The 13,387-nt window shown below is 52.5% G+C and overlaps 4 protein-coding genes across 4 annotated transcripts; 2 read left to right on the top strand and 2 right to left on the bottom strand.

Moving 5' to 3' along the window:
- Positions 1-126: 126 nt before the first annotated feature.
- On the bottom strand, positions 127-4,054 carry SEPMUDRAFT_151877 (MED14-domain-containing protein). The gene has a single exon (XM_016907099.1). The coding sequence runs from the start codon at positions 3,653-3,655 to the stop codon at positions 278-280; it is 3,378 nt and encodes a 1,125-aa protein (XP_016757136.1). The 5' UTR covers positions 3,656-4,054; the 3' UTR covers positions 127-277.
- A 2,019-nt stretch (positions 4,055-6,073) lies between these two features.
- Positions 6,074-8,248, top strand: SEPMUDRAFT_93405 (MFS general substrate transporter). The gene is made up of 2 exons (XM_016910613.1): positions 6,074-6,969; positions 7,088-8,248. Exons 1-2 carry the CDS (start codon positions 6,283-6,285, stop codon positions 8,198-8,200), a joined length of 1,800 nt encoding a protein of 599 aa, XP_016757135.1. The 5' UTR covers positions 6,074-6,282; the 3' UTR covers positions 8,201-8,248.
- Positions 8,249-9,548: 1,300 nt separating this feature from the next.
- Positions 9,549-11,517, bottom strand: SEPMUDRAFT_73412 (uncharacterized protein; the record flags this gene model as incomplete). Its single annotated transcript, XM_016910025.1, has 3 exons — positions 9,549-10,383; positions 10,486-11,280; positions 11,368-11,517. 3 exons carry the CDS (start codon positions 11,515-11,517, stop codon positions 9,628-9,630), a joined length of 1,701 nt encoding a protein of 566 aa, XP_016757134.1. The 3' UTR covers positions 9,549-9,627.
- A 408-nt stretch (positions 11,518-11,925) lies between these two features.
- On the top strand, positions 11,926-13,293 carry SEPMUDRAFT_166622 (uncharacterized protein; the record flags this gene model as incomplete). Its single annotated transcript, XM_016908244.1, has 1 exon — positions 11,926-13,293. The coding sequence occupies one exon, from the start codon at positions 11,926-11,928 to the stop codon at positions 13,291-13,293; it is 1,368 nt and encodes a 455-aa protein (XP_016757133.1).
- Positions 13,294-13,387: the final 94 nt, after the last annotated feature.

Below are 13,387 nucleotides of genomic sequence, written 5' to 3'. Positions count from 1 at the left end.
AGTTAGGTAGTCAAGGTTGCATGCATAGCGCACGTGGTGATGCCTGTGACTATTGGATCAGGTGCAAAAGGGTCGAGCAGTGCCAATTGCATCGTAGTGATCAAGCACTTTCACTCATTATGGAGGCGAGTTCATTTCTGGAAGGGGGAAGGATTTCTATAGTCGTATCAATCTCTCCTAACCACTTTACTAGGTACGGTATTCCGGCTACCGCCTTCCAACCAGCCCCCAAGATCCTTTTGTATACTGCATTCATTTTCCAGATCTTGGCTGGCTTTTAGTCGAGTTCGATGACTTCCTGCTCCTGCTTCGTCTTACCTGACTTCTGATTGGGTTTCAGTGTCTGGTTTGCTGTACTGTCATGGGGCTTGTAACTCTGCTTGGATTGGTTTTGCTGCTGTGGTCTTGGCTGAGGCTTCGGCTGTGTCTGACCGTTCGGCTTCTGCTGATGTGATACGTTGTGCTTGGAAGGATTGCGGTTCAACGTCGGCTTCGCATTGGGCACTGGCGTCTCTTGCTTTTCCACCTTGTTCACAGTAGCATCACTTGCTTGGCCCGATGTGCGCATGAAGTCATCCAGTCGCCGGAACACTGTGGGCAGACCCTTCGGGTGTGTAGCGGTGTAGCCACCCTTGTTGTTTCCGAACCAGCCTTCTGCCGTTGAGCCGCAATTTCTGCTCAGCTCGTCAAGAGCATTGCTGAATGCAGCAGGCATTTCGACGCCCTCCCTTTGATGAGGTGTGATGGTATATCTGTGCTGACGCCGCCCTCCCTCTGCCCTATACCATTGCACAGATGCCTTGAACCTGCAGGGGATGAATGGCGAGCGATACTCCACTGTGTGCATCGAGACGTCGTGTGAATGAATCAACAGAGTATGTTGAGCTGCGTGCGAGGTTTCCAGATTTACGAGGCTTTCCAGAAGAGGTTGGACAGCATTCATGGCGAGGGCGAGCGCCCAAAACTTGTGATCCCTTGCCTTATTGTAAAGCCTCTCGAGCAATACGCGAATGCGCTGATGTGGGTTGGTGAAGGGTGGGTCTAGCTTCAGGAGAGTGCCTGAACCATTTGTGACCAGGGAGCCGATGTACTGATGCATAGCGCCATAAGTGAAGGTGATTTTCTGAAGCCCCACAGTAGTGCAAGTGAATTGCAGCCTGGGTGCCGTCAATAGTACCTCATTGAGCTCCCGACAACGATCCAGCAATGCAATGATCTTTGTGACGTATGGCTGGCCAAGGGGAGTGCGTAAAGACAACGCCAAGCCACCAGATCCGTTCATAGCGATATCTGCGTCTCGGACCTTCGAATTCGTGAAGTAATCGTGGAGGTGTTTGAGCTTCTCAGAGTCTACAGTCAAGCGAATGTCGTGTCTTACATGGGCGGTTTCCTCGTCCTCGTCAACGATGCCTTGATATGCTATCCTGACCCAATTCGTGATGCTTAGAGATTTGTACTTTGTTAACACAGAGCTCTTCAGGTCTTTAGGAGTGAGGCGGAGGTAAACTGCCACCGCACTGTCTTGTTGGAGCGAGGTAGTATCGCTGTGAAGTTGTGGCGAGGACAGACTATCAATATGGTGTGGGATCTGGTTCGCCTCGAGGTCGTGCGCCAACACTGCAAAGGATATCTCTGCCTCCGCAAGTCTTCGGATACGTGACAAGTCTGCGCGACATAGGCCAGTTGCCGAGACGTTGATGGCTCGCGCTTCTGCGATTGTCGTAACCGTTTTTCCTTGCTCGACTGCTTGCTTGTTGAGGCGCACAGCCCACCAGTTCTGACCAGAAAGACTGTAGGTCGTGCACAACGCCCAGTCTTTCCAGCCTCTGGCGCAGTGAAGAATGTCAGATCGCACAATCCCTTGGCCGAACAAGGCCTTGAAGTTAGGCTGAGCGCCAAAACCACGAAGATCCGCGAGTTGCCATCCAGACGAGATGACAGCTCTGCGCACGCGATCTTGCACAGCCCGGCAAAGAAGCTGAGTGAAGCTCGCAGAGTTGTCGACGATGGGATTGCGATTGAAATTACGCTCCGCCGTTGCAGCGTCTCGACTTTCAGGAAAAATGGTCATGAGCCCGGTGACGGGCTCGAGCCGCAGGGTAATTGCAGTACGGAGACCTGGAAGTGACAGCCCCAGCTTACATGCGCCGGGATTGGAGGCGGAAGTACAGAGTTCACTGTGCAGGGTTGATGCGGTGCCAGCATAAGTTCGTAACCTTTTCTCAACCGTAGAGAGCGTCCACGACGCGTGCTTGGCTATCACTTGGGTGAGAATGGCGTCCAGGTCTAGATTGTTCCAGTCAATCTCTATGCTGTCGTCTTGCACTTCCTGTCCATGACGGAACCAACGGACAGAATGCCGTGCCGTTGGAGCTTTTCTCATCCGTTTGCCTTGCACTTTGCCTGTGTTGATACCAAATTCGATCCAACTCTTCTTCCCAGCTTGGTCTCGCCAGTAGTGGATCGCGAATACTCTTCTCTGCGTCTCTGTCACCAAGCAGCCAAACCACTTTTCACGAAAGAGTTTCACTGCTTGCGATCTGAAGACATTGATTTTGTGGGTAAGAACAAAATTGTGTAAGAATTCGTAACAGCCTTGAAGGCCCTTGGAGCTCAGAGCTCCATTAGTCTGAGCTTCAAGAGCATTGCGCAATGGGTCCGATATACTGGGCGTTGGCGTGAACGTAAATCGCAAGTCAATGAGGTAGAATTGCGAACTCGGGTCTTCCTCAGCGATTGATAGATCTACTTCGAACTCGCCGGGTACGCGGAAAGTAGCCCTCCCGTTGGCGATCGAATAGTCGCGGAAGTGTAGTGGTAGCTCTTCGTGCAGATTCAGCCGTGTCGCAAGCATCACGTTCATGTCATTAAGAGTCGCGACAAGCCGCTTGGCCGGCAGCTTCTTAGGCGGTATCCACATGAGGTCGGGCCATTTCGACGACTTGCCAGTCGCAAGTAGCTCCATTGCGTCCTCGATGTTGGGATTGCGCATCTTAGCAGCGACGACGCCATGCTTAATTTCGCCAATGAATCTCTTGGCTGCGTCTTGTGCTCTCGACTGTTTCTCTTGCCACACCTTGAGGTCGACGAGCTTCGCCATGTCATGCTCACTGCGTGCCCAGTCTGACAGAACAAGCGCCTTGATGAAGCGATCTCTCTGCCCATTTGCAAAGTCCATCCACACCCGTTTCCGTTCCACACTCTCGCGCGAAGGGTCATTTATATGAGGAACCACTCCGTTTGCAGCCGCCGGTGGAGGCGGAGGCATCTGGCTCATCTTGTTGCACGTATCGTTCAGATCTGCAAAACACTGCTGGGCCAGGCGCTGGAGCATGACACCCATGGGCTTGTTCGCATCTGAACTGCGCCATGACTGATCAAGCGGCGGAGGCGTGGGAAGACTCGAGACTGCTGTGGGTGTGCCGTTCGAATGACCGCTTGTGGCCGTAGAGAGTTGGTGCTGGCCGTTTACTCCGTTGGCCAGTGACTGGCCATTGGGATGGCCGTTCGCGCTGCCATTGGCATGTGCCGTACCTTGCATCTGCGCAAAATCGCGCTTCTGCGACGTGACTCCTTCGTGCGCTTGACCGCGATCCTTTTTCAGGTCTTGCGACCCTACCGGTCCTTGCTGATCCATAATCAGCCTGCCCGGCATCTCCTCCCCACCGGCCTCTGCTCGCAGTGCGCTGCTTCCTCCAGCCTCGCGACTGCTGGCCGCCCCCTTCTCCCGGGCCTCCACTGCCCTCTCAATGTCACTGCTGCTTGCGTGCGCTATTGTGGATGACTGCTCCTCAACCTGCTGGTCATTGCTGTTCCAGCTCTCTGTCGCGACCAGCCGCAATCGGACCCCTGCGCTCGCCTGCGCTCGCCTGCTGCTCGATCACCCGAGTTGTTCCCAGGAAAGTGTTGCAATTGTGCGGTCAAAGGGGTGCGCGGGTCTCTGATCGTCGTCGCAGCTCAAGTTAGCGTGATGTCAGAGCGTATGTCCAGTTCGTGCGCGTGCGCCCGGGTCGCTGCCACGTGCAGGGTAGAAATTGGGCGATCTCGGGGTGCCGTGTATGTTGGAATGGCAATAATGTGGTGTGATGTGGTGTGGTGTGGTGAGTTCTGGCGGGAGAGCGTGAGTCTCTGTCTTTGTCGGTTGTCCGAGGGTCCTTGGGTATGGAGGATGGATGCATGGCATGGCATGGCTTGCTTGGAGAAGGCGGGAGCCGGGAGGAAGACGAGGCGAGACTCCCGATCCCGGAAGATCCGTCTGCCACTGAATATATTCTTCTATCCCACTGGGCCACTCCCTTCCACACACCTTTTCTCCACCGCTCACGAGAACTTCTACCACCTAGAACTACTACTCATCATACTATATTCGCTCCATCTCGTCTTCACATCGTCACAGCTGACCTCGAGCTATCAATACCTGAGAATGTCATTCGATAGCATGACGGTGAATTCATCAGCATCCTCTCATATTGTATATTCACATCGATCCGAACGGCGACGAAAAAAAATCCAGTTTCATGTCTAGGTGTCTACAAAGGACTTGCTCGGAAGTCTCGTGTGACCGCACCTTGCAAGATTGCACATCAAGGGCGGCTCTCGATATTGTTGTACTGCCTACAGTCTGCTATACTATTACCTAGTGGTACCAGTAGAGTGAGAAGCGGCTATCAAACAGCGAGCAATTCACCGAAAGCTAGTAGAAGTTAACTAATGCATGTCCTCACAATCCCACATGCACGACAAGCAGCTGCCGTAGAAATGAAGGATTCGATCATGGATACTGAATCTACCTCCGTAGATATCTCCCATGGGGGATTGACAACTGGATCCGACAGAGATGCGAATTGCGATGCAATCTGGTCCAGTGAGGGGTCGTCCGTATATCACAGGTAGGATGTACAGTATGCGCACAATTACGAAGGACTAGGGCGAGGTTCCATTCCCTGTAGCCACGAGTACAGGTCCTGTATGCGCAGGGCTGGTTCGCATCCAAGAATGCTCGTATGATGTGCCAAGTGCCAACCTCTGTCTCTCCTGCTATCCGATACATAAGCACAATCAGGTATCTCGTACTCACCTCCCTTGGCATAGCCCAGCCGAAGTGTCTCTTTTTCACACTCACTACCGTACATTGCAGACTTGCTGTCTCGCATCGAATCGTCTCGACAGAGTGCGAGTATTCATCACAAGCAAACTTGCACTCGCACTATAGCATACTTCTGCAGATTGACATACTCTTTTACCCATCGCAGCACCCTCGTTGCATGCCTCCCTTGCCCTCTCTCCTGCAGATTGGCGTCACAGTCGGGGACCGTACATCACAGGTCTGGCTATCCTTGCCGACAGAGGCTGAGCCCCAGGAGCAGCCGAAAATGTAGTTTGAGCATTTTTATTCGAAATGCGAGATGAATGACTCCGATTCGGCCGCCGTGACTTCTTTCTGTGCAGGTAGTCCATCTGGACAGCTGCGCTCAGGGCTGGCGACTGCGAGGAACAGCGGATATCAACAAATCGTCGAGCGGCGAGTATGAACGGCAGCGATGGTATTTGGTTCTTTCATCTCTGGCCACCTCCGCCACTCTCAGCCATGAACTGGGGACTTGTTATCTGCTTCTAAGTTTCAAACTTCTGCCCGTGCTGCGCAATTTCCAGCTATGTAGCTAGGACTTAGTAGAGGCAGTGATCATGAGGCACACTCACGAGCACGTCTTATCGCGATATGCAGCCTTCCTTGTAGATCTGCCAGATGGTACATAGCGTGGACCAGGAGAGATCGGTTTCTTCAGGTGCAGTAGCGTGAGGAGGAGGAGAAGAAGGAGGAGGAAGAGGAAGTTCCATCTTCTGGTGTCTCTTCCCACAATCATCATCAGTCTCGCGACGCAGGAGAATGGGCAGTGGGCATAGGCATGGGGCATTTTGGCAGTGACCACTGTTCCGGGGGCCGAACCTCCAGCGCGTCTCGCCGGGCTGCCCAAAGAGGAAATGGTGCCTGAAGCGTTGCCTCGCAGATCGAGACCGCCGACACGACAGCTGACCAGCAACAACCATCCGTCTCACATCCGCATCGCATCTTCTCATTTCACTTCATCATCTCCCACCACCACCACCACCAATCAAGGCTATCTGACATTTGTACACGAAGGCTCAGCATCACTCCTCAACAACAAGGGCACACCAGCAGTATCACGACAGCGATCGTTCGTATCGGAGCACGGCCACGACGCGGATGATGAGCGTTCCACCCCTTCGTCCACCCCCCAGCGCTCGTCTTTCGACGCCATCATGAGGCCTGGCAACGGCGACAGCGACGGCGGCGACGTGCCCGAGCCCGCTTACCCTGGCGAGGACACCAGGCCGACGTCCAGAAAGGAGCTCCTGGGCTTCTACGCCTACTCCTTCGCTGCGGAAGTCTTTGTCGTCTGCGGTCTCGGTGCTTTCATCCCCATCACTCTCGAGGACTTGGCCCGCGCTTCCTCGACTGCTGTTCTCGCGCACGATCACAGCAAGTCATGCAGACCACATGGACTCGACAAACGATCCATGTTGTTCGACGCCACCGGCTCCGTCCTGATGCGAGGCGACCACGACAAAACTAAAGGAGCGCAATGTGTGTTCCAGATCCTAGGAATCGAGGTGAATACCGCCAGCTTCGCCATGTACACTTTCTCGCTATCAGTCCTGATTCAAGCATTACTCGTCGTCACCATGTCCGGAGCGGCAGATCACGGTCGGCTTCGAAAGTCTCTCATGATTACATTTGCCGTGATTGGGGCCGTGGCAACGATGCTCTTCCTTGTCGTGACGCCCAGCGTATACTTACTCGGCAGTCTATGGGCCATCATTGGGAACGTATGCTTTGGAGCATCATTCGTGCTCCTGAACTCCTTCTTGCCTCTGCTCGTGCGCTGGCATCCTTCTGTAAGACGCGATAGTTCTATAATGCAGGATTCTGGGGATGACGAGCATGAGGTGAGCTTTATTCGACTTCTCTCCGTGCCCGAAACTTGCTGCTGTGACCCATCATCTTGGACCCCCTTGGTGTACCTAGATCGATGCGAGGTTCGCCGAAGGCTAACAACTCATCTAGTCTGAAGACCACGACAACACATCGATCGACTCCACCGCGGCGCTTCTGCGCAGAAGTGCTGACACTGAGCCATTCCCAGCCTCCCGTGCCCTGCCTTCGGCTGAGATGCAACTCTCGACCAAGGTCTCATCTTATGGTATTGGCATAGGCTATCTTGCCGCTGTGATTGTACAGATTCTTTCCGTCTTCATCCTCCAGGCCATGCGTGGCGACCTCTTTTCCCTGCGACTGGTCTTGTTCTTGATCGGCTCTTGGTGGCTCTTCTTCACCATCCCCGCCGCATATCTCATGCGACCGCGCCCAGGACCACCTCTATCGAAAGAAGCATCGGGCAGATCCTGGGTGGAGTATGTCACCTTCTCGTGGAGGAACCTCTACAAGACCATCCTCCGAGCACGTCGACTCAAGGATGTACTTTTGTTCTTAGCAGCTTGGTTCATGATCTCTGATGCTATCGCAACTGTCTCCGGTACCGCAATTTTGTTCGCCAAGACCACTCTGGGAATGGAATCGACTGCCTTGGCCATGATCAATGTCATTGTCACCATCTCTGGCATCTTCGGCGCTTTCACGTGGTCTACGGCGTCACGAATGATGCAGTTGAAGCCTTCGCAGACCATCCTGGTCTGTATCTGCCTATTCGAGATCATTCCCCTATATGGTCTACTCGGGTATATCCCAGCCATCCAGCGTTATGGCTCTTTTGGACTGCAACAGCAATGGGAGATGTATCCTCTCGGGGCCGTGTACGGCCTGGTCCTTGGTGGCTTGAGCTCGTACTGTCGCAGCCTGTACGGCGAGCTGATTCCACCGGGCAGCGAAGCAGCCTTTTACGCACTCTATGCCATTACCGACAAAGGGAGCAGTGTCTTCGGTCCTGCCATTGTTGGCGCCATCACGGACGCGACTGGTGACATACGACCTGCGTTCTGGTTCTTGGCTGTCCTCATCGGAACCCCGATACCACTAATGTTTATGGTGAATGTAGAGAGGGGCAAGCGAGAAGGTCACAAGCTCGCTCGCGAGACTTTACCCGAAGTGAATCCTGAGCTGGATGGTTCTGTGATTCATTGGAGTGACTCGAATGAGTATGAGAGTCAGGTTCACCAGTAGCAGAGTCTAGACTATGTATGTGCTGTACTAATACTGATTTGAAACAACAACCTGGGCTTGTAATGTGTATCTTTGCTTTGAATTCTTGCAATATGTGTCATGGACTTTGTTATTTCCAAAATAAAAAGGTATAGTACAAGTTTCCACCAGCATACAGTTCTCTCTCCCTTACACTGCCCTCTACACTGCCCCTACAGCATCCATGGTAGATCAGACATAAGACGTATTCCTCCTCTCCCCCCAAAATCCCTCTCCTCTCATCCCCCTCCAAAAGTCCTCCCCTCCCTCTCTATCCCGTCATACGAATCTCAATCTCAATCTCAACCCCCTCCCCACCTCCCCGCAAATCCTCAAAACCAATAATGCCGTACAACGCACCAGCGAAGTAGACAAGAGGTAGGTTTGATTCATGAAGCTTTTGATAATTTTGATAATGAATATTAGGCAAGTGAGGAGGGAGAGGGAAGAAGAAGAAACCCCTTTTTTCGGGTCGATTTTCTTTCTGTTTTTCGTTTTCTTTCCCTCATTGTTCTTTCGATAGGAAGAATGTTGTTGAAGGTGAGGAGGATAATGGGAAGGTTGATGATGGATATACTATTCAATATGTGGATTGGAATTGTATTGTTAGCTTTGTGGTTAGTTTGGGATTATACGGGATTGAGGTATAAGGTATTGAGCTTTTCTTTTCTTTCTTGGCTGAGGAAGATTGATGGGGATGGATGGATAGGATTCTGGGAGATGGAAGTATATGTATATGGAGAGTTGAGGAATAGGAAAAGAAAACATATGAAATGAGAATTATCTAACTTACATTGCTGTTGTCTTCTAAATCTTGAGAACCATCTTCATCTCCCTCTTCTCCCTCGTCTTCATCCTCCTCTTCTTCATCTTTCTCCTCCTTCCGCGCTGCAGCGAGAAGATCCTCCACAGGCGTCTGAGCCAATTGAATCAGACCGATAAGGAGTATACAGGAGATTCGCATCGTGATAGTGATTTCCTTCGGGCTGGGAGGATTTCTTTTTTGTGGTGCTGGGTACTGATGATGGTTGTGGTTTGATGTTTGCGGAGTTTCTTTAAATTAGTCATGAGGTGGCAATGTATGACTTTGTACTCGTGTCGCGGAGAGAGAAAGAGAGAGAGAGAGAGAGAGGAGCTATGGGGTTTGACCCCAGGGAGCGAGGGAGGGAGGGGGCTGGGTTGGTTGTGGGGGAGGGGGAGTTTGTGACAAGCATATGCCTGGCTAGGAGGAAGAACCAACTCCCTGTGTGTGTAGGATCAGAAAAGGAAAAAGGTTCGGTTCGGCGTAGTTGTATGACGGTTGTAACAGGGTATGATGTTGCTGGAAGAAAAAAGAACCATTGTGACTCTTAACTATACCTACATCCCTTACATTATGATATATGTATGTGCTCAGTTCGAATCGCAAATCAACGCACATCCTTAGCCATGGGCGGATGTCTCAATCTCCAGACTGCGCTTTCAATGCCTACTTGTTGCTCGCCTTGCCGACTCAGCCAAGGTCTCTCTTCGACGTCGTCGTCGAGATTGGCAGCTGCATCCTTGTTCGAATACAGATCCTCCATGTAAGCCCAATCGGGGCAGTCGAATCCACCTCGGACTAAAACTACACGTTGATCCATAATCGCTGCAATGGCACTTTCGTGGAGAGGGGCGACAAGTTGTAAGGCTTTCGCTTCGACATCAATGCCTCGTACCAGTGCTAGGCCAATGCAGTGACTTCGTCGTGGGTCCAGAGGAGGTGTATAGCCTAAGTTGTCCTTGGGTGGGAGGTAAGGGAGGTCTTCGACTGTTGTACGCTGTATTTCGTCTGGGTCGAGGAGGGATGGATCAATCACTACGATGGCTACAATGGTACCATTGAGGACTTCTTCGAGGTAGTCTGGATGTGGTGCGTGTCCGTAGTTCAGGATCGCAGTGATTCCCGGGTTCTGCCCTGCGTAAGCTACGATCCAGGGTCGGATACTGCTGATAGGTTTTGAGATCCATTTCGTTGTGGTTCCAGTCGGTTTTTGATGGAAGTAGGTCATGGTTTGCATTGCGCGCAGCTCTGCTGGTGTTCGAGATGCTTGTTGTCGCGATCGTCGAGGTATACGGATCGGGCTACTGCCTGTGATCGTAGCCAACTCATGCGCAAGGTCCGAGTCGACAGGTTCAAAGAGAATCTATCAAATATGTCAGCACATGCTCTTGAGCTCGAATCGCTGTTGACCTTCGAGCTTGTTGCTCGGCCATGAGCATTCGCGATACACCAGAGTGTGTCTTACAAGCTCTGTAATGGCTAGCTTTGAAGCCAGTGCCACCATCGTACTGGCGCCGAGGTTGCTGACCCAGCCACAAGAGTTCACCACTACAGGCACATCCTTCGCAGCATGATTTACCAGATCAACAGCGCAGGCAATATAGTGCTCCGGGTCGTCCTTGAAAGAGGTCGCCGCTATGGTATGCGATCGTATCATTCGATAAGCTGTACTGCGCGTCGATGCAGCATGCGTGAACGGTGGTCCCAAGACAGGTGCTGTGACTTCAACAAGTGCGAGCTGACCTGGAGGACCAAATTCGGGCTGTCCAGGATCTAGATCAAGGTATAGACATCGAGACTTCGCTTTACCTGCGCGGCTTGTGATCATATTGCAAAGAAGGCGATTGAAAGTAGACTTTCCAGATGACTTAGGTCCAACAGCCATGATTCTAGGGGACGGTCCTTCCGGCTCTAGACGGACTTTCTTGATGCCTTCGTCAATGTCAAGCGGTGCTAAGCTTCTCGCCATAGAGTCGTCGCCCGTCGTGCGCATCAGAGCGAATGATCGTTTCTGGGCCAGATCTTTGGCGCCGCAATTGCGGAAGAGTGGCGATAAATTCTCAATGCTCTGCAGTCCAAAATCTACAGAAGTCACCCGAATTGTGGCGGTTTGCTTCCAAGGTTGGATGACTGGCAGAGGCGCCACAGCCGGTGCATATATCCTTTGCACGCCGCGGCTGGGGTGAAGCACTGCTCCATAGACGGTCACAAGGCCCGTCAAGACCTCGAGATCATACTCCCCTAGAAATGTGACATTCTCCTGTAAGACGGTCGGTCAGTCTATCTCTGAATGTTTTTCTGCGCTCCCACCGATCTGTACTGGAGCCAAATCACCCTCATCACTTACATTCGGCCGCAGAGTGAGCTCTACCCCTTCAGCATCGTCACGAACCACGCTGGCTTTCGATATCGTGGATAGTCGGACTTCTGGTCTTATTGGCGCAGACACCGACTGGTCTTCTTCGTCGTCGCCATCATCATCACCATCGTCGGACATGACATCGGGACTGGCTCTGCTGCTGTGGTGCCCATCGTAGGGTGCTTCTGCGATGGTCGACACGAGAGTTTGTTCTCGGTCTGATATTGCGGAATAATCTTCTTCTACGGGAGTCTGTGTCGCTGCTCGGGCGGCGGCAAACGCGCTGAGCTGTGGCTTGGAGACACCATCGGTGCTGAAAAGCGACTGAGATGCATCTTTCTGCTTCTTGGAGCTGCCAAAGGCGTCTTGTGCTTTTCGTTTGGTGGGCATGTCGTCGTTGGTCGGCGGAGAAGAGATCCATTCCCGAAGCTTTTTTTGCTCTCCCAAACCTTAAAAAAATATTCGATCCATCCGAACATGTGAACATTCCGTCAGCAACTCCCCGATATGAGCTATACTGCAATTAAGGAGTCGACATAGTGACCCATGGCCAAGAAAGCAGAGACGAAAGCTGCTGCGCCCAAGAGGGCAAAGGCGCAGGACAAGACGACGACGAAGAAAAGCACAAAATCGAAATCTAAGGTGGCTGGCTTGAGCGAGGAACGGATTGTCGATTCGGAGTCTGAAGGAGACACGCCAGCCGTAAAGCTAGAAATAAACAGCCCCAAGCCAGTGAAGGGGAAGGACAAGAAAGAGAAGAAGTCGGCGACGATATCAGCTCCAGCACCTCCTCCGCCGAAAAAAGAGCCTACGCCCAGCAGCAGCGATGACAGCAGCGAAGAGGAGTCCGCCGACGAAGATGAGGAGATGGCTGATGCGCCAGCGCTCAAGAAGCCAGACACCGTGCCTGTCAAAGTCAATGGCGTGAAACGAAAGGCGGAAAGCGTGAGTTCGTTGGAGGACGGAGAATCGAGCGACGACGAGACCAGCGACGACGATGCGAAGCCTGATGCGAAGCGCGTGAAGACGGCGCTGAAAGATGCAGGCGAAGTAGAGCAGGTCGGAGAGGTAGCCTCGAGCGGCGACGAAGAGACGGACAGCGAAAGCGAGAGTCAGAAAGAGGACGAACAAGAACCTTCTGCGGATACTGCGCCTGCGCCGCGAGCTGCTCAGCACGTGAATCTCGAAAACATACCAGTGCAACCTTTCCGGCCGCCCAATGGCTATCGGGATGTGGACGTGACAGATGTCACATTCTCTGCGAAAAGCTTCGCGGGTCAGCAGATATGGCACATTGTAGCCCCCAGGAACGTCTCCCTCAAATCTATCAGCGACGTGGCTTTGGACGCAATCAGCTCTGGAGCCACTGTGCTCACTCACAAGGGAACCGAATACAGCTTGAGCGAAGACACGAGCACGAAGAACCAATGCTTTAGCGTGGCAGTGCCGAGCAACACGAGCTATCATGGGATCCCACAGCCTATATCGCGAACACTATACCTCAAGCAGAAAGTGACTCTTCCGAACCTCAGCAAAAAGCAAGCAGATGTGAATACGGGCAGCAGCGCTGCGGCAGATGTTGCTCAACCCTCCATCAGCGATATACGACCACAGCCGAAAGGGATGAGAATGAGATACAAGCCTGCTGGATTTGGCCCTGGCGATCCTGGCCTTGGCTCCGACAGCGAAGAGGATGGTGGACCGGCCAAGGCAAACGGCAGCAAATTGCAGTTTCCAAAGACAATCGGGGCACATGGTGCGGCTGTTGAAGCACAGAATGCGGATAAACCCCAAACGAAGAAGACGAAGAAGGACAGAGGGGACTCGAAAGGTGAGCTCAGCAAAGAAGAGAAAAAGAAGCTGAAGGGTGAGAAGAAGGCGAGAAAAGAAGCAAAAGCAGCCAAGGCGACATGATGGGCAGGTCATCTCTCCATATTCCCAGCGCGAGCATCGGTACGACAACAATTGCTTGTCCTGACAAGTTATTCACCTTCAATTGCAGTACCTG

The sequence above is a fragment of the Sphaerulina musiva genome (assembly GCF_000320565.1).
Source record: "Sphaerulina musiva SO2202 unplaced genomic scaffold SEPMUscaffold_11, whole genome shotgun sequence".
In the NCBI taxonomy this organism is placed as follows: domain Eukaryota; kingdom Fungi; phylum Ascomycota; class Dothideomycetes; order Mycosphaerellales; family Mycosphaerellaceae; genus Sphaerulina; species Sphaerulina musiva.
This window is presented reverse-complemented; position numbering and strand designations above follow the sequence as displayed.

Bases quoted from the DNA above. Each gene is read 5' to 3' on its own strand.
- SEPMUDRAFT_93405 (XM_016910613.1), top strand. From the start codon at position 6,283: ATGAGGCCTGGCAACGGCGACAGCGACGGCGGCGACGTGCCCGAGCCC. The intron at 6,970-7,087 runs GTGAGCTTTATT...CAACTCATCTAG, and splicing joins CTGGGGATGACGAGCATGAG to TCTGAAGACCACGACAACAC.
- SEPMUDRAFT_151877 (XM_016907099.1), bottom strand. From the start codon at position 3,655: ATGCCGGGCAGGCTGATTATGGATCAGCAAGGACCGGTAGGGTCGCAA.